Source organism: Salmo salar, chromosome ssa05 (assembly GCF_905237065.1).
Source record: "Salmo salar chromosome ssa05, Ssal_v3.1, whole genome shotgun sequence".
Classification (NCBI taxonomy): Eukaryota; Metazoa; Chordata; class Actinopteri; order Salmoniformes; family Salmonidae; genus Salmo; species Salmo salar.
In genome coordinates this window covers 74,469,657-74,489,561 of record NC_059446.1, presented here as the reverse complement: position 1 = coordinate 74,489,561, position 19,905 = coordinate 74,469,657, and the positions used below count along the sequence as shown (strand labels likewise).

The window sequence follows — 19,905 nt, the reverse complement described above, 5'->3', positions numbered from 1 at the left end:
GTTACTAACTCTACACTCATACAGGAATCACCTCCTAGTTAACTACTGGTGTTACTAACTCTACACTCATACAGGAACCACCTCCTAGTTAACTACTGGTGTTACTAACTCTACACTCATACAGGAACCACCTCCTAGTTAACTACTGGTGTTACTAACTCTACACTCATACAGGAACCACCTCCTAGTTAACTACTGGTGTTACTAACTCTACACTCATACAGGACAGACCTCCTAGTTAACTACTGGTGTTACTAACTCTACACTCATACAGGAACCACCTCCTAGTTAACTACTGGTGTTACTAACTCTACACTCATACAGGAACCACCTCCTAGTTAACTACTGGTGTTACTAACTCTACACTCATACAGGAACCACCTCCTAGTTAACTACTGGTGTTACTAACTCTACACTCATACAGGAACCACCTCCTAGTTAACTACTGGTGTTACTAACTCTACACTCATACAGGAACCACCTCCTAGTTAACTACTGGTGTTACTAACTCTACACTCATACAGGAATCACCTCCTAGTTAACTACTGGTGTTACTAACTCTACACTCATACAGGAACCAGCTCCTAGTTAACTACTGGTGTTACTAACTCTACACTCATACAGGACAGACCTCCTAGTTAACTACTGGTGTTACTAACTCTACACTCATACAGGAACCACCTCCTAGTTAACTACTGGTGTTATTAACTCTACACTCATACAGGACAGACCTCCTAGTTAACTACTGGTGTTACTAACTCTACACTCATACAGGAACCACCTCCTAGTTAACTACTGGTGTTACTAACTCTACACTCATACAGGACAGACCTCCTAGTTAACTACTGGTGTTACTAACTCTACACTCATACAGGAACCACCTCCTAGTTAACTACTGGTGTTACTAACTCTACACTCATACAGGAACCAGACCTCCTAGTTAACTACTGGTGTTACTAACTCTACACTCATACAGGAATCACCTCCCTAGTTAACTACTGGTGTTACTAACTCTACACTCATACAGGAACCAGACCTCCTAGTTAACTACTGGTGTTACTAACTCTACACTCATACAGGAACCACCTCCTAGTTAACTACTGGTGTTACTAACTCTACACTCATACAGGATCCACCTCCTAGTTAACTACTGGTGTTACTAACTCTACACTCATACAGGAACCACCTCCTAGTTAACTACTGGTGTTACTAACTCTACACTCATACAGGAACCACCTCCTAGTTAACTACTGGTGTTACTAACTCTACACTCATACAGGAACCACCTCCTAGTTAACTACTGGTGTTACTAACTCTACACTCATACAGGAACCACCTCCTAGTTAACTACTGGTGTTACTAACTCTACACTCATACAGGAACCACCTCCTAGTTAACTACTGGTGTTACTAACTCTACACTCATACAGGAATCACCTCCTAGTTAACTACTGGTGTTACTAACTCTACACTCATACAGGAACCACCTCCTAGTTAACTACTGGTGTTACTAACTCTACACTCATACAGGAATCACCTCCTAGTTAACTACTGGTGTTACTAACTCTACACTCATACAGGAATCACCTCCTAGTTAACTACTGGTGTTACTAACTCTACACTCATACAGGAACCACCTCCTAGTTAACTACTGGTGTTACTAACTCTACACTCATACAGGACAGACCTCCTAGTTAACTACTGGTGTTACTAACTCTACACTCATACAGGAACCACCTCCTAGTTAACTACTGGTGTTACTAACTCTACACTCATACAGGAATCACCTCCTAGTTAACTACTGGTGTTACTAACTCTACACTCATACAGGAACCACCTCCTAGTTAACTACTGGTGTTACTAACTCTACACTCATACAGGAATCACCTCCTAGTTAACTACTGGTGTTACTAACTCTACACTCATACAGGAACCACCTCCTAGTTAACTACTGGTGTTACTAACTCTACACTCATACAGGAACCACCTCCTAGTTAACTACTGGTGTTACTAACTCTACACTCATACAGGAACCACCTCCTAGTTAACTACTGGTGTTACTAACTCTACACTCATACAGGAACCAGACCTCCTAGTTAACTACTGGTGTTACTAACTCTACACTCATACAGGAATCACCTCCTAGTTAACTACTGGTGTTACTAACTCTACACTCATACAGGAACCACCTCCTAGTTAACTACTGGTGTTACTAACTCTACACTCATACAGGAATCACCTCCTAGTTAACTACTGGTGTTACTAACTCTACACTCATACAGGACAGACCTCCTAGTTAACTACTGGTGTTACTAACTCTACACTCATACAGGAACCACCTCCTAGTTAACTACTGGTGTTACTAACTCTACACTCATACAGGAACACCTCCTAGTTAACTACTGGTGTTACTAACTCTACACTCATACAGGAATCACCTCCTAGTTAACTACTGGTGTTACTAACTCTACACTCATACAGGAATCACCTCCTAGTTAACTACTGGTGTTACTAACTCTACACTCATACAGGAATCACCTCCTAGTTAACTACTGGTGTTACTAACTCTACACTCATACAGGAACCACCTCCTAGTTAACTACTGGTGTTACTAACTCTACACTCATACAGGAATCACCTCCTAGTTAACTACTGGTGTTACTAACTCTACACTCATACAGGACAGCACCTCCTAGTTAACTACTGGTGTTACTAACTCTACACTCATACAGGAATCACCTCCTAGTTAACTACTGGTGTTACTAACTCTACACTCATACAGGAATCAACCTCCTAGTTAACTACTGGTGTTACTAACTCTACACTCATACAGGAACCACCTCCTAGTTAACTACTGGTGTTACTAACTCTACACTCATACAGGAACACCTCCTAGTTAACTACTGGTGTTACTAACTCTACACTCATACAGGAACCACCTCCTAGTTAACTACTGGTGTTACTAACTCTACACTCATACAGGAATCACCTCCTAGTTAACTACTGGTGTTACTAACTCTACACTCATACAGGAACCACCTCCTAGTTAACTACTGGTGTTACTAACTCTACACTCATACAGGAACCACCTCCTAGTTAACTACTGGTGTTACTAACTCTACACTCATACAGGAATCACCTCCTAGTTAACTACTGGTGTTACTAACTCTACACTCATACATGAATCACCTCCTAGTTAACTACTGGTGTTACTAACTCTACACTCATACAGGACGACCTCCTAGTTAACTACTGGTGTTAATAACTCTACACTCATACAGGATCCACCTCCTAGTTAACTACTGGTGTTACTAACTCTACACTCATACAGGAACCACCTCCTAGTTAACTACTGGTGTTACTAACTCTACACTCATACAGGAAACACCTCCTAGTTAACTACTGGTGTTACTAACTCTACACTCATACAGGAACCACCTCCTAGTTAACTACTGGTGTTACTAACTCTACACTCATACAGGACAGACCTCCTAGTTAACTACTGGTGTTACTAACTCTACACTCATACAGGAATCACCTCCTAGTTAACTACTGGTGTTACTAACTCTACACTCATACAGGAATCACCTCCTAGTTAACTACTGGTGTTACTAACTCTACACTCATACAGGAATCACCTCCTAGTTAACTACTGGTGTTACTAACTCTACACTCATACAGGAATCACCTCCTAGTTAACTACTGGTGTTACTAACTCTACACTCATACAGGAACCACCTCCTAGTTAACTACTGGTGTTACTAACTCTACACTCATACAGGAATCACCTCCTAGTTAACTACTGGTGTTACTAACTCTACACTCATACAGGAACCAGCTCCTAGTTAACTACTGGTGTTACTAACTCTACACTCATACAGGACAGACCTCCTAGTTAACTACTGGTGTTACTAACTCTACACTCATACAGGAATCACCTCCTAGTTAACTACTGGTGTTACTAACTCTACACTCATACAGGACAGACCTCCTAGTTAACTACTGGTGTTACTAACTCTACACTCATACAGGAACCACCTCCTAGTTAACTACTGGTGTTACTAACTCTACACTCATACAGGACAGACCTCCTAGTTAACTACTGGTGTTACTAACTCTACACTCATACAGGAACCACCTCCTAGTTAACTACTGGTGTTACTAACTCTACACTCATACAGGACAGACCTCCTAGTTAACTACTGGTGTTACTAACTGTACACTCATACAGGAATCACCTCCTAGTTAACTACTGGTGTTACTAACTCTACACTCATACAGGACAGACCTCCTAGTTAACTACTGGTGTTACTAACTCTACACTCATACAGGAATCACCTCCTAGTTAACTACTGGTGTTACTAACTCTACACTCATACAGGAATCACCTCCTAGTTAACTACTGGTGTTACTAACTCTACACTCATACAGGAATCACCTCCTAGTTAACTACTGGTGTTACTAACTCTACACTCATACAGGAACCACCTCCTAGTTAACTACTGGTGTTACTAACTCTACACTCATACAGGAACCACCTCCTAGTCAACTACTGGTGTTACTAACTCTACACTCATACAGGAACCACCTCCTAGTTATCTACTGGTGTTACTAACTCTACACTCATACAGGAACCACCTCCTAGTTAACTACTGGTGTTACTAACTCTACACTCATACAGGAACCACCTCCTAGTTAACTACTGGTGTTACTAACTCTACACTCATACAGGAATCACCTCCTAGTTAACTACTGGTGTTACTAACTCTACACTCATACAGGAATCACCTCCTAGTTAACTACTGGTGTTACTAACTCTACACTCATACAGGAACCACCTCCTAGTTAACTACTGGTGTTACTAACTCTACACTCATACAGGACAGACCACCTAGTTAACTACTGGTGTTACTAACTCTACACTCATACAGGAACCACCTCCTAGTTAACTACTGGTGTTACTAACTCTATACTCATACAGGACAGACCTCCTAGTTAACTACTGGTGTTACTAACTCTACACTCATACAGGAATCACCTCCTAGTTAACTACTGGTGTTACTAACTCTACACTCATACAGGAATCACCTCCTAGTTAACTACTGGTGTTACTAACTCTACACTCATACAGGAACCACCTCCTAGTTAACTACTGGTGTTACTAACTCTACACTCATACAGGAATCACCTCCTAGTTAACTACTGGTGTTACTAACTCTACACTCATACAGGAACCACCTCCTAGTTAACTACTGGTGTTACTAACTCTACACTCATACAGGACAGACCTCCTAGTTAACTACTGGTGTTACTAACTCTACACTCATACAGGAATCACCTCCTAGTTAACTACTGGTGTTACTAACTCTACACTCATACAGGAACCACCTCCTAGTTAACTACTGGTGTTACTAACTCTACACTCATACAGGAATCACCTCCTAGTTATCTACTGGTGTTACTAACTCTACACTCATACAGGAACCACCTCCTAGTTAACTACTGGTGTTACTAACTCTACACTCATACAGGAACCACCTCCTAGTTAACTACTGGTGTTACTAACTCTACACTCATACAGGAATCACCTCCTAGTTAACTACTGGTGTTACTAACTCTACACTCATACAGGAACCAGCTCCTAGTTAACTACTGGTGTTACTAACTCTACACTCATACAGGACAGACCTCCTAGTTAACTACTGGTGTTACTAACTCTACACTCATACAGGAATCACCTCCTAGTTAACTACTGGTGTTACTAACTCTACACTCATACAGGACAGACCACCTAGTTAACTACTGGTGTTACTAACTCTACACTCATACAGGAACCACCTCCTAGTTAACTACTGGTGTTACTAACTCTATACTCATACAGGACAGACCTCCTAGTTAACTACTGGTGTTACTAACTCTACACTCATACAGGAACCACCTCCTAGTTAACTACTGGTGTTACTAACTCTACACTCATACAGGACAGACCTCCTAGTTAACTACTGGTGTTACTAACTGTACACTCATACAGGAATCACCTCCTAGTTAACTACTGGTGTTACTAACTCTACACTCATACAGGACAGACCTCCTAGTTAACTACTGGTGTTACTAACTCTACACTCATACAGGACAGACCTCCTAGTTAACTACTGGTGTTACTAACTCTACACTCATACAGGAATCACCTCCTAGTTAACTACTGGTGTTACTAACTCTACACTCATACAGGAACACCTCCTAGTTAACTACTGGTGTTACTAACTCTACACTCATACAGGAATCACCTCCTAGTTAACTACTGGTGTTACTAACTCTACACTCATACAGGAACCACCTCCTAGTTAACTACTGGTGTTACTAACTCTACACTCATACAGGAATCACCTCCTAGTTAACTACTGGTGTTACTAACTCTACACTCATACAGGAACCAGACTCCTAGTTAACTACTGGTGTTACTAACTCTACACTCATACAGGACAGACCTCCTAGTTAACTACTGGTGTTACTAACTCTACACTCATACAGGAATCACCTCCTAGTTAACTACTGGTGTTACTAACTCTACACTCATACAGGACAGACCTCCTAGTTAACTACTGGTGTTACTAACTCTACACTCATACAGGAATCACCTCCTAGTTAACTACTGGTGTTACTAACTCTACACTCATACAGGACAGACCTCCTAGTTAACTACTGGTGTTACTAACTCTACACTCATACAGGAATCACCTCCTAGTTAACTACTGGTGTTACTAACTCTACACTCATACAGGACAGACCTCCTAGTTAACTACTGGTGTTACTAACTATACACTCATACAGGAACCACCTCCTAGTTAACTACTGGTGTTACTAACTCTACACTCATACAGGACAGACCTCCTAGTTAACTACTGGTGTTACTAACTCTACACTCATACAGGAATCACCTCCTAGTTAACTACTGGTGTTACTAACTCTACACTCATACAGGAATCACCTCCTAGTTAACTACTGGTGTTACTAACTCTACACTCATACAGGAATCACCTCCTAGTTAACTACTGGTGTTACTAACTCTACACTCATACAGGAACCACCTCCTAGTTAACTACTGGTGTTACTAACTCTACACTCATACAGGAACCACCTCCTAGTCAACTACTGGTGTTACTAACTCTACACTCATACAGGAACCACCTCCTAGTTATCTACTGGTGTTACTAACTCTACACTCATACAGGAACCACCTCCTAGTTAACTACTGGTGTTACTAACTCTACACTCATACAGGAACCACCTCCTAGTTAACTACTGGTGTTACTAACTCTACACTCATACAGGAATCACCTCCTAGTTAACTACTGGTGTTACTAACTCTACACTCATACAGGAATCACCTCCTAGTTAACTACTGGTGTTACTAACTCTACACTCATACAGGAACCACCTCCTAGTTAACTACTGGTGTTACTAACTCTACACTCATACAGGACAGACCACCTAGTTAACTACTGGTGTTACTAACTCTACACTCATACAGGAACCACCTCCTAGTTAACTACTGGTGTTACTAACTCTATATTCATACAGGACAGACCTCCTAGTTAACTACTGGTGTTACTAACTCTACACTCATACAGGAATCACCTCCTAGTTAACTACTGGTGTTACTAACTCTACACTCATACAGGAATCACCTCCTAGTTAACTACTGGTGTTACTAACTCTACACTCATACAGGAATCACCTCCTAGTTAACTACTGGTGTTACTAACTCTACACTCATACAGGAACCACCTCCTAGTTAACTACTGGTGTTACTAACTCTACACTCATTCAGGACAGACCTCCTAGTTAACTACTGGTGTTACTAACTCTACACTCATACAGGAATCACCTCCTAGTTAACTACTGGTGTTACTAACTCTACACTCATACAGGAACCACCTCCTAGTTAACTACTGGTGTTACTAACTCTACACTCATTCAGGACAGACCTCCTAGTTAACTACTGGTGTTACTAACTCTACACTCATACAGGAATCACCTCCTAGTTAACTACTGGTGTTACTAACTCTACACTCATACAGGACAGACCTCCTAGTTAACTACTGGTGTTACTAACTCTACACTCATACAGGAATCACCTCCTAGTTAACTACTGGTGTTACTAACTCTACACTCATACAGGAATCACCTCCTAGTCAACTACTGGTGTTACTAACTCTACACTCATACAGGAACCACCTCCTAGTTAACTACTGGTGTTACTAACTCTACACTCATACAGGAACCACCTCCTAGTTAACTACTGGTGTTACTAACTCTACACTCATACAGGAACCACCTCCTAGTTAACTACTGGTGTTACTAACTCTACACTCATACAGGAACCACCTCCTAGTTAACTACTGGTGTTACTAACTCTACACTCATACAGGAATCACCTCCTAGTTATCTACTGGTGTTACTAACTCTACACTCATACAGGAACCACCTCCTAGTTAACTACTGGTGTTACTAACTCTACACTCATACAGGAACCACCTCCTAGTTAACTACTGGTGTTACTAACTCTACACTCATACAGGACAGACCTCCTAGTTAACTACTGGTGTTACTAACTCTACACTCATACAGGAATCACCTCCTAGTTAACTACTGGTGTTACTAACTCTACACTCATACAGGAACCACCTCCTAGTTAACTACTGGTGTTACTAACTCTACACTCATACAGGAACCACCTCCTAGTTAACTACTGGTGTTACTAACTCTACACTCATACAGGAACCACCTCCTAGTTAACTAGTGGTGTTACTAACTCTACACTCATACAGGAACCACCTCCTAGTTAACTACTGGTGTTACTAACTCTACACTCATAGACGAATCACCTCCTAGTTAACTACTGGTGTTACTAACTCTACACTCATACAGGATCCACCTCCTAGTTAACTACTGGTGTTACTAACTCTACCCTCCAACCACTGAGGCATTTGAAGACCCAAGGCCTCTTCTCTTACCTGTGAGAAGCACCGGCGATACTCATTCTCTGCTCCCGAACACCTGTAGTTCTGGGGGGGTAATCTCTGTCCCCCTGTCTCCCCCTCGGCCAGGGGGTGGGGGTGCTGCTGATGTTGCAGGGGGTAGATGTTGGGTTGGGGGGGTCCAGGGTGAGGGGATTGGAGCTGAGGGTTGAACCCATAGGGGGACTCTCTCTCTCTGTGCTGGGGGGAGGAGTGGTGGAGAGGGGGGGAGTAGGGGTGAGAGAGAGGGGGGGAGTAGGGGTGAGGCAGAGGGGGGTGGGGAGGAGGGGCGCGTCTATCAATGATTCTGTCTTGGTTGGGATGGAAGGGAGAGGGCCTGTGTGAGTGAGGGAGTGTCGAGGACACTCTCTCTCTTTCTCTCCCTCTCTCCCTCCCTCGCTCCGCAGCAGCTTGTCTCTGTCTGTCCATCTGTCTGTGAGTATCCGTGTCCCTCTGTCCATTCCTTTCTGGTTTAGCTATGGTTGTCGATATTAATGCCTTAGCGACAGGTGACTCCGTACTCTCCCCTTCTGTCTTCCTTTCCTCCTCTCTCCTCTCATGCTCCCTCTCTCCCCTGTTCCCTTTGTGGTTTTTGCCTCCCTCCCTGTCCTTCTCTCCCCTCCTCTTCTCTTCTCCTTCTCCAGTTCTGTCCATTTGGTCAATGTTAACAACAGTTCCTTCCTGCCCCTCGGTCTCTAGAACCAGGGTTGGTATGGTAGCATTGCCGTGCTCAGTGTGGCGGGCCTGCCGGTTTTGCCGGTGTAATGGCAGAGAGAAGGGAACCCTGCCGTAACCAAACTGACCCGGACGGATAGAAGAGGACCTGAGAGGGGGGTAGACAGGGAAATATTACACATGATGACAGAATTCTTATCTGCTCTTAAAATGATTGACATTCTCCACAACTGGAGCCAACAGCTTACAGCCTACAGTGAGAGTTAGAGGCAGAGCACACGAGAGTGAGAGCCCTAAGGAGTCTCTCTGTATCAAGGTTATGATACTGAGCAGAACTAGTGATGTAATGGCACAGCAACTCACACTCCCATGACTCACATCAACCGACTGACTCAACTCATACTACTAACGCCTTAACAACAACGTCTTAACATTTACATGACGTCTAAAACAACATTTACGCAACATCTACAGTAAACAGTTTCCTTGCCAACACGATCATCCAATCATACTTACCTACTAGCAGGCAGAGCCCCCCTATTGGGCAACACTGACCTTCTGCTCCCACTTCCTCCCGCCCTCCCTGTTCCAGGATTGGCTGGCCGGCGGGCGGCCTGTGCTGGTTGGCTGTAGCTGGATGGGGGGGCAGGAAATGAGGGGGAGCGGTAAACAGAACCTGGCTCCTGATTGGGTGATGAGAATTCAGGGCGATAGAGGGGAGACGTGGGATTGGAGGACTGCGCTGGCACAGCTCCTGCCCCTCCTCCTATAGGAGTGTCCCGATAGAGAGACAGTCCTGGGTTCTGATTGGATGATGGGAGTGAGGGGGGATAGAAGGGGGCTGGCTGTCTCTCTGTCCCTCCCCCACCTCCTCCCCCGTACTGGGATGGCTGGTTGCTAGAGTAATGAGGGGGGTAGAAGGGGCGGATGGCGGAGATGACAGAGCCATGGTTGGGACCCCGGGCCCTCCCTGGGAGGAACGATGAACCCCCCCAGTTTGGAGTAGAGTGGGAGAGGGGAGGAGTTAGGGGACGGGGAGGGGCTTCACACTTTCTGGTTCTCTGTGACACGCCCACTCCACAGCTCTGAGAACATCCTGACCACTCCTCCCAGGCAGACCACACCCCCTCCGGACTATTGTCCACCTGCCGAGATCTTCTGCCCGTCGCCTGGAACACGAACAGACACAAGAACACATCAGACATATGTTAAACCAGCCAGGTCACCCGTGATACAAGTCAGTACTAGACGTCCATCCATGTCTGAGGATGTCGGGAGATGTGGAAACCAGCCACTAGAGGCAACAGTGAGTGCTGTTACATTCAAGGGTGTTGCTAGGGTGTTGTGGACGGGGATGGTGGATGGGCGTCTGCCTCTGATGCAAAAGGTTGCATGTTGAAATCCAGTGATAGAAAGTTGTTTTTGAAGTTGTTGTTTTAAGCCTATCCCAAACCTTAACCCTTACCTTAACCATTCAGAGTTCATGCCTAACCTTAAGATTTCTGAGTTCATTCCTAAACTTAACCCTAACCTTAAAAATGCAGAGTTAATGCCGAAAGAGGCACAAAATTGGTTAGAGGAAAAACAAAAGAATTGGAGGTACTTATTCAAGAAGGATCAAGTGTAATGTTTTACAAGAATAAAACGAATTGGATGGAAAATTGTGAAATATGCACAAGTGTTTTCTTAAATCTTTATCATAGAAATGCTACAAAAAATAATTTACAGAAACTCCTTACAAATTATGGAGTCATCCATGATTCATCAAATTATATTTTGAAAGCTAAATATTTTAAGCATAATGTTTTCTTTTCAGTCTCCTCCGTTTCCACTGAATGATGTTAACTGTAAATATTTATTTCCTAATAATAATAATAATAATAATGTAAAATTAACACATTTACAGAAAGACCTGTGTGAAGGCCAACTTACAGAAGAGGAACTTTTTGATGCAATATTTAATTGTCTGGAAAAACACCAGGGCTTGACAGTATACCAGTAGAGGTATATCAGACCTTTTTTGATGTACTCAAAGATCCATTATTACCATGTTTTAATTACACCTATACAAAGGGTTGACTTTCAGGTACTCAACAAGAAGGTCTGATTTCATTACTACTAAAACAGGACCCCGGTGGTAAGTATAAAGATCCAGTCCATTTAAAAAAAAAACTGGAGGCACCGAAAATCCTGGTGAAATGCATAGCACATAGAATAAAAAGGTTTTACCAGATATTGTTCATCCTGATCAGACAGGTTTGGACGATATATTGGAGATAATATACGACAATTACTTGAAACAATTGAACATTATGAAACATCAAAGATACCAGGCCTGGTCTTCATAGCAGATTTTTAAACTGCGTTTGATAAAGAACAACTAGAATGTATATATAAATGCCTGGATTACTTTATATTCTGTGAATCTCTTATACAATCGGTTAAAAGTTATGTACAGCAACCCCAGATGTAAAATAGTAAATAATGGTTACTTCTCAGAGAGTATTGAGCTTTTAAGAGGAGTAAAACAAGGCTGTCCGTTGTCTCCATATCTATTTATTATGTCCATTGAAATGGTAGCTATTAAAATTAGATCCAAAAAGAACATCAAGGAGTTAGAAATCCAGGGGATAAAAACAAGTGTCAATGTATACCGATGACTCAAGTTTTTTCTTAAGTCCGCAATCTGGATCCCTGCACAGTTTCAATGAAGATCTTGATCACTTTTCTAGCCTCTCTGGACTAAAACTTAATTATGACAAGTGTACCATATTACATATTGGATCGTTAAAAGACACAGTGTTTACACTACCTTGTAGTTTACCAATAAAATGGGCGGATGGTGAATTAGACATACTTCATATTCACAACTCAAAAAATATAAATGAACTTACCACAATCAATTTCAATAAAAAGTTAGCAAAAATACATAAGATTCTGCAACCATAGAGAGGTAAACACTTGTCTATTTATGGAAAAATCACATTGATTAACTCTTTGGTCCTATCACAGTTTACTTACTTACTTACTAATGGTGCTGCCTACTCCAGACGATTCGTTTTTTAAATCATATGAGCAAAAAATATAAAATTTTATTTGGAATGCTAAGCCAGACAAAATTAAATGTGCTTATTTATATAATGAATATGAGTTTGGGGGGGCTAAAATTATTAAATATTAAAGCTTTAAACCTCTCACTAAAAGCTATACTCATACATAAGTTATATTAAAACCAAAAATGGTTCTCCAGTAGATTATTAAGAAAGGTTCATCCTTTGTTCAAAAATTGCCTTTTTGCCTTTATACAGATTACAACTTCTAATTTCCAAGAAGTTGTAATTTTCTGTAATTGAAAATGACATTTTGTTTAAAGTATCGCCCTTTCTTAAACAAGCCATACAAAGCTGGTTACAATTTCAGTTTTATCCTCCAGAAAAGATAGACAAATATTACAACAAATGTTATGGTTAAACTCAAATATACTGATTAATAAAAACACATTCTTTATGGATTTAAAAAAAAATGGTATTATATTTATTAATGATATTATGAATAGAAACGGTAGAGTTATGAGCAGGCATTCCCATATTGTCACGTCCTGACCAGTAAAGGCGTCATTTGTAATTGTAGTATGGTCAGGGCGTGGCAGGGGGTGTTTGTTTTGTGTATTTTGGGATTTTTTGGTTCTAGGGGATTTTGGTACTAGTTTTCTATTTCTATGTTTCTTTTTCTATGTGTGGCCAGGTATGGTTTCCAATCAGAAGCAGGTGTTTTTCGTTGTCTCTGATTGGAAGCCATACTTAGGCAGCCTGTTTTTTCCTTTGGGTTTGTGGGCGGTTGCTTTCTGTATAGTCTGTGTACCTTGCAGAACTGTTGATTGTCAGTTTGTTGTTTTCGTTTAAGTGTTCACTTTATTAATAATAAAAGAAGATGAGCACTATACCCACTGCGTTTTGGTCACCTTTCATCGACGCCTATGACACATATATTTTCAATAGCTGCTATTGAAAATATATGGGAATGTCTGCTCAATCCAAACTTACAACCAACTGATTGTAGCATTACCAAAAACATGGAGGAGACAAGTCGAAAAGGGAAAAGGTAGGAAACTTGTTTGCTTGCCATAAATTAAAGATACAAATTGGTTGAAAGAAATTAGCATAAATAGAAAATATACCAGTTTCATTTGAGGCCAAAAATGTTGACAGCTGCGCCATACAGGTAGAAAAATACATGGGAAGAGATGTTAGATGTGCCGATTCCATGGCACATGGTTTATGAACTGGTACAAAAAACAACACTTAGAGTTTTTCAATTTAAATTATTATACAAAATTCTTGCCACCAACAGAATGGTATATACAGTGGGGAGAACAAGTATTTGATACACTGCCGATTTTGCAGGTTCTCCTACTTAAAAAGCATGTAGAGGTCTGTAATTTTTATCATAGGTACACTTCAACTGTGAGAGACGGAATCTAAAACAAGAATCCAGAAAATCACATTGTATGATTTTTAAGTAATTCATTTGCATTTTATTGCATGACATAAGTATTTGATCACCTACCAACCAGTAAGAATTCCGGCTCTCACAGACCTGTTACTTTTTCTTTAAGAAGCCCTCCTGTTCTCCACTCATTACCTGTATTAACTGCACCTGTTTGAACTCGTTACCTGTATAAAAGACACCTGTCCACAGACTCCAACCTCTCCACAATGGCCAAGACCAGAGAGCTGTGTAAGGACATCAGGGATAAAATTGTAGACCTGCACAAGGCTGGGATGGGCTACAGGACAATAGGCAAGCAGCTTGGTGAGAAGGCAACAACTGTTGGCACAATTATTAGAAAATGGAAGAAGTTCAAGATGACGGTCAATCACCCTCGGTCTGGGGCTCCATGCAAGATCTCACCTCGTGGGGCATCAATGATCATGAGGAAGGTGAGGGATCAGCCCAGAACTACACGGCAGGACCTGGTCAATGACCTGAAGAGAGCTGGGACCACAGTCTCAAAGAAAACCATTAGTAACACACTACGCCGTCATGGATTAAAATCCTGCAGCGCACGCAAGGTCCCCCTGCTCAAGCCAGCACATGTCCAGGCCCATCTGAAGTTTGCCAATGACTATCCGGATGATCCAGAGGAGGAATGGGAGAAGGTCATGTGGTCTGATGAGACAAAAATAGAGCTTTTTGGTCTAAACTCCACTCGCCGTGTTTGGAGGAAGAAGAAGGATGAGTACAACCCCAAGAACACCATCCCAACCGTGAAGCATGGAGGTGGAAACATCATTCTTTGGGGATGCTTTTCTGCAAAGGGGACAGGACGACTGCACCGTATTGAGGGGAGGATGGATGGGGCCATGTATCGCGAGATCTTGGCCAACAACCTCCTTCCCTCAGTAAGAGCATTGAAGATGGGTCGTGGCTGGGTCTTCCAGCATGACAACGACCCGAAACACACAGCCAGGGCAACTAAGGAGTGGCTCTGTAAGAAGCATCTCAAGGTCCTGGAGTGGCCTAGCCAGTCTCCAGACCTGAACCAAATAGAAAATCTTTGGAGGGAGCTGAAAGTCCGTATTGCCCAGCGACAGCCCCGAAACCTGAAGGATCTGGAGAAGGTCTGTATGGAGGAGGGGGCCAAAATCCCTGCTGCAGTGTGTGCAAACCTGGTCTAGAACTACAGGAAACGTATGATCTCTGTAATTGCAAACAAAGGTTTCTGTACCAAATATTAAGTTCTGCTTTTCTGATGTATCAAATACTTATGTCATGCAATAAAATGCAAATTATTTACTTAAAAATCATACAATGTGATTTTCTGGATTTTTGTTTTAGATTCCGTCACTCACAGTTGAAGTGTACCTATGATAAAAATTACAGACCTCTACATGCTTTGTAAGTAGGAAAACCTGCAAAATCGGCAGTGTATCAAATAGTTGTTCTCCCCACTGTATATGGGGCATGCAACAATCTCAGCTCTGTAGATTCTGCTGCGATGATACAGAATAACTACTTCATTTATTCTGGTATTGCCCCTATGTAGCTTGTTTCTGGTCACAGGTTCAGGAATGGTTAAAAAAATCACAACATTCATTTAAAATGAACCTTACAAATAGCAGTTTTGGGCGATTTTGAATAAATAAATAACATAATACTCGTAGGAAAGGCTTTCATCTTTAGCTCACAGTCTGTGGATACTATAGAATTAGAAAGATTCAAAATGTATGTAAAACATCACAGCACAATTGAAAAATATATGGCACATGGAAATCAAACGAGGGTGATAGGTGGGATGGGCTGAGAGTGGCTGAAGGGTGGGATTAAAGATATTTCTGTTTGGTAATGTATTATTGTTATATGATTGCTTTATATAAAAGTACCATGTATGTAAAATGTGTATGTAAAATGTATGTATACGTAGCAGAAAAGCTGTAAAAAATATATATATGTGTGTATGTTTGTCTTCCTAAGAGGGGGGTTGGAGGATGGGTTAATAAAACATTTAAAAATAAATGCCTAAACTTATCCTTAAACACTTTGAAATTTGACGTTTGGAACATCTTTGAAATTTGACGTTTGGAACATCTTTGAAATTTGACGTTTGGAACATCTTTGAAGTTTGACGTTAGGAACATCTTTGAAGTTTGACGTTTGGAACATCTTTGAAGTTTGACGTTTGGAACATCTTTGAAGTTTGACGTTTGAGAAACATGGATGAACGTCTAATTCTGACGTGAGATTGTGAGAGCTTGTTGGCTAAACATGTAGTAAACATGTAACAAACATATTCAAGTATTTCCTAGACAGGCCTCTCTAGTTCTGTTGGCCCCTGCCTGAGCAAATCTGCCTTCAATTGGTGTCAAAGTTTCAGTGCCAGAATCCCTGGATGTTGTTCAGCGGGCTAGGAAATAGAAGACATCTAAGCTAAGTTCACTTATGCTGGCAGTAGCTTTAAAGCAGTTTTATGAACTGAGGAATAAAATCATCAACTGTGTGGAATATGGATGGATGGCCTTGTGGAAGTGCTGTGGCACAGCCAGCTCTGGCCTGGCATGCTGAACCCAGTGCGCATGTGTAACAGGCAAGGCTTGGATGTGTTCCTCTGTGGATCTGTTTAAATGTTTCTCATTTCATAACTCAGAGGTGTGTGTGTGTGTGTGTGTGTGTGTGTGTGTGTGTGTGTGTGTGTGTGTGTGTGTGTGTGTGTGTGTGTGTGTGTGTGTGTGTGTGTGTGTGTGTGTGTGTGTGTGTGTGTGTGTGTCTGGTTGGCAGAACAGCTAGAGAGAGACCTGAACAAAAGTTTCCATTCAGCAAAAACCAAAACATGAGTCTGCGCACCACCACTCTGAGAGAAAGAGCGTACATGCCTGTATGTGTATGTAATAGTAGGTGTATGGACATAGAATGTCCCTGTGTGTGTGTGTGTGTGTGTGTGTGTGTGTGTGTGTGTGTGTGTGTGTGTGTGTGTGTGTGTGTGTGTGTGTGTGTGTTCTATTTCTGAGCATGTCCAGGGCTACAATAGGTCAAATAACGGCCACACCTGTCTCTGTCTCTGTGTCAGGGGACCACTCCGCCACCAGGGGACTTGGGTAATGAGTGACATCACAAAAACACAGCTGCCACAGAGCCGAGACCATTACTGACTCACGACCACTGACCCGGCGCCAGAACTGACCACTGGTGCTCACACAGTGAGATGGTGCACCACTCACTACAGGCTTTCATGGGCTAATCCACCAGGACCCTAAACTACCATTACAGACACTAATCGCCTCAAATCACCATCACTATGGTAAAACCATTACTCACCTTTCTCTTCTCAGCCTTGGTCAGAGAGGATGTGACTGCCACAAAACCCCACAGCACATAAATCCTGAGAGGGGGGAGGGAAAAAGAGAGAGAGAGAGAGAGAGAGAGAGAGAGAGAGAGAGAGAGAGAGGAGATAAAACGATGAGGGGGATAGAGAGAGGAAGAGTGAAGAGGGGTTTAGTAAACAGAGCCAGATATGATGAGTTTCCTTACAGAGGATGTATTATGGGGATGCAGTGTATAGCCTCATATCCTAAAACTATCAAAACGCCTCAGTAGCTTCATAAACGATATCATTTAATAGTCAACACATACTTCTCTTTCCCTAACAGTCCAGAGCCTGTCTAGTAGCTGTTTAATAAGCGTTCTATCATGAGTAAAAGCACCGTGCGTAATGTGTTTTCTTTCATTATAGGACATACTGTAAAACTAACTCTCAGCAGTTCAGTTGACATTCTTTCGAATGTTCCAGACCTTGCTATGTTAGAGGTGCACACCATGCGTCGTTTTTTTCCCGGCGCCGCGTGTGAATTCAGGAATAACTGTTTCTTTGACCTGGCGGTTCAGCAGCGGTTCAGCAGCGGTTCAGCGGCATACATCTCAATCAATCTGACCGCGCCGAGAAGGTGCAAACAAACTAATGCGTCCAAACATCAGCAGTGTTTTTCCTCCCACCTGTCCACACCCTGTGGCTTTTAAACACACAAGCCCACATCCAGACGCAATCACTCGCAATCCCAAATCATCATGTACATTTGTTTTAATAGTTTGAGACTTGGAGAGAGGGGCCTCCGGCTTTGGTTATGGTTTATGTTGGCCACATGATTATAGGTTCATTTAAAGTGCTTTTATATAGCTACACACTCAGGACGCGGATGCATGAGCACTGGGCTAAAGTAGATCATTTGAGATACACCAACACAATTATTGTGTGAACTGTGAAGCCACACCACAATCCCATAACATCACCGCAATCACAAATCCGCAGGCCACATGTGACCGCTGTGACTGGTGCAGTTTCTCCAATGTGTGTACCGCCGCCGTCTCCCCTCCGACTGAAACCCTCCCCACAGTCCCCAGGCCCACACTAGACTAAACAATTATCCCAAAACCACAGACAAAGGTCCCGCACAGCCTGACACAACAGACCCGCTCAGCCTGAACTAACGACCCCCTACCCGCGTCCACGTTTCTCTTTACAGTGGCACATTGTAGAATAAAAACGGAAAGAGAGAGAGCGAGAGATGGGGGACAGGGAGGGAGAGTGGGAACTGTTACAAAATCTGCCCAGACATAGTGAGTTTTAACCTCAACCCCAGCCCGAGGGAAAATTCCTTCTACATATCGTGCCCATGCAACGCAACACATGCGCGTGTACGCTTCCCCTATATGCTATAGCACACACAGGATCTTTATTCACAACAGTTGACTTTTCAACAGTTTTAAATGCGTATAGATAACATATACTTACTGTACACTACTACACTTACTGTAGGCTACATCGCCACTGAAATAACATTTGGTTAGAAACCTTTCGCCCACATGAAAGCGTGGAGCAGGTTATCGGTCAGTAGAGTCCCCCCAATTTACCTGCACAGAAACCTGAGACGCATTCTCTCGGTGGCCTCGCCCTGAAGTATTTCCCCTCCGGTAACGACTTTCTGACCACCGTATATGTGTTTTTGTTGATTCCCGGGGTGAGTTATTATCCGTTCCTTTCGGTGATAGTCAGAACAACCGCTGTGTCTTCTGTGTGGTTGTGAGATAGAGTTCCTTCGCGTGCTCTCTCTCTCGGTCCCCCTCGTTCTGTCACACTCACTCCTCCCTGGATTCGGGTCGGGGAAGGGTTTCAGAGTTTTTTTTCTCTCGTTCACCCGACAACTTTTTTTGTCCTTGTTTTAAACTGGTGTGACGTCTGGCAGCCGGGGGGCCTGAAGGGGAGAAAAAGAGCGATACAAAATGGACAGATTACACAACTCTCTCTCTCTTATCGTTCTCTCTCTCTCTCCCTTCCATATCACACACGCACACACCAAACTGCGGGCACCACTCTGACTAATCTATAATTGAGTAACTGAGAGCCGCTTTCTGAGTTGCACAACAACCCTCTATAAGAATGTTCTATTGTACAGACTTGTTCTGATCACTAATAATCATCAACTCATTGTTGACAACTGCCCAAGGAGCTCAGAGTTGGCAGCGCTGACAGTAGCACCCCGTGGCGCGCACTCAACCCCCTTATTGTTTTAGAGCCAATAAATTAAATAAAAACAATTACAAGACTATTGTTTTACAACATCGACTATGAAACATGGGTCTATTGGAACTAGGGGGCTGAATCCTTCCACAGAACTGTATCAATCATGCAAATATCTTATGAGAATAGTCGACAGACCAAA

At 42.5% G+C, this 19,905-nt stretch overlaps 1 protein-coding gene across 2 annotated transcripts in view; it reads right to left on the bottom strand.

The window, feature by feature from the left end:
• Positions 1-19,530, bottom strand: part of LOC106594717 (ADAMTS-like protein 4) — an 82,082-nt gene extending 62,552 nt beyond the window's left edge. Inside the window, exons 1-4 of one of the 2 annotated variants that reach the window (XM_045718869.1) lie at positions 19,097-19,530; positions 17,507-17,570; positions 10,211-10,863; positions 9,017-9,842 (exon numbers count right to left, since the gene is read on the bottom strand). In XM_045718869.1, coding sequence (XP_045574825.1) covers positions 9,017-9,842; positions 10,211-10,863; positions 17,507-17,570; positions 19,097-19,119 — 1,566 coding nt within the window. In that variant the 5' untranslated portion in view covers positions 19,120-19,530. The remainder of the gene's footprint in view (positions 1-9,016; positions 9,843-10,210; positions 10,864-17,506; positions 17,571-19,096) is intronic. The other variant, XM_045718870.1, reaches the window with a different exon arrangement.
• Positions 19,531-19,905: the final 375 nt, after the last annotated feature.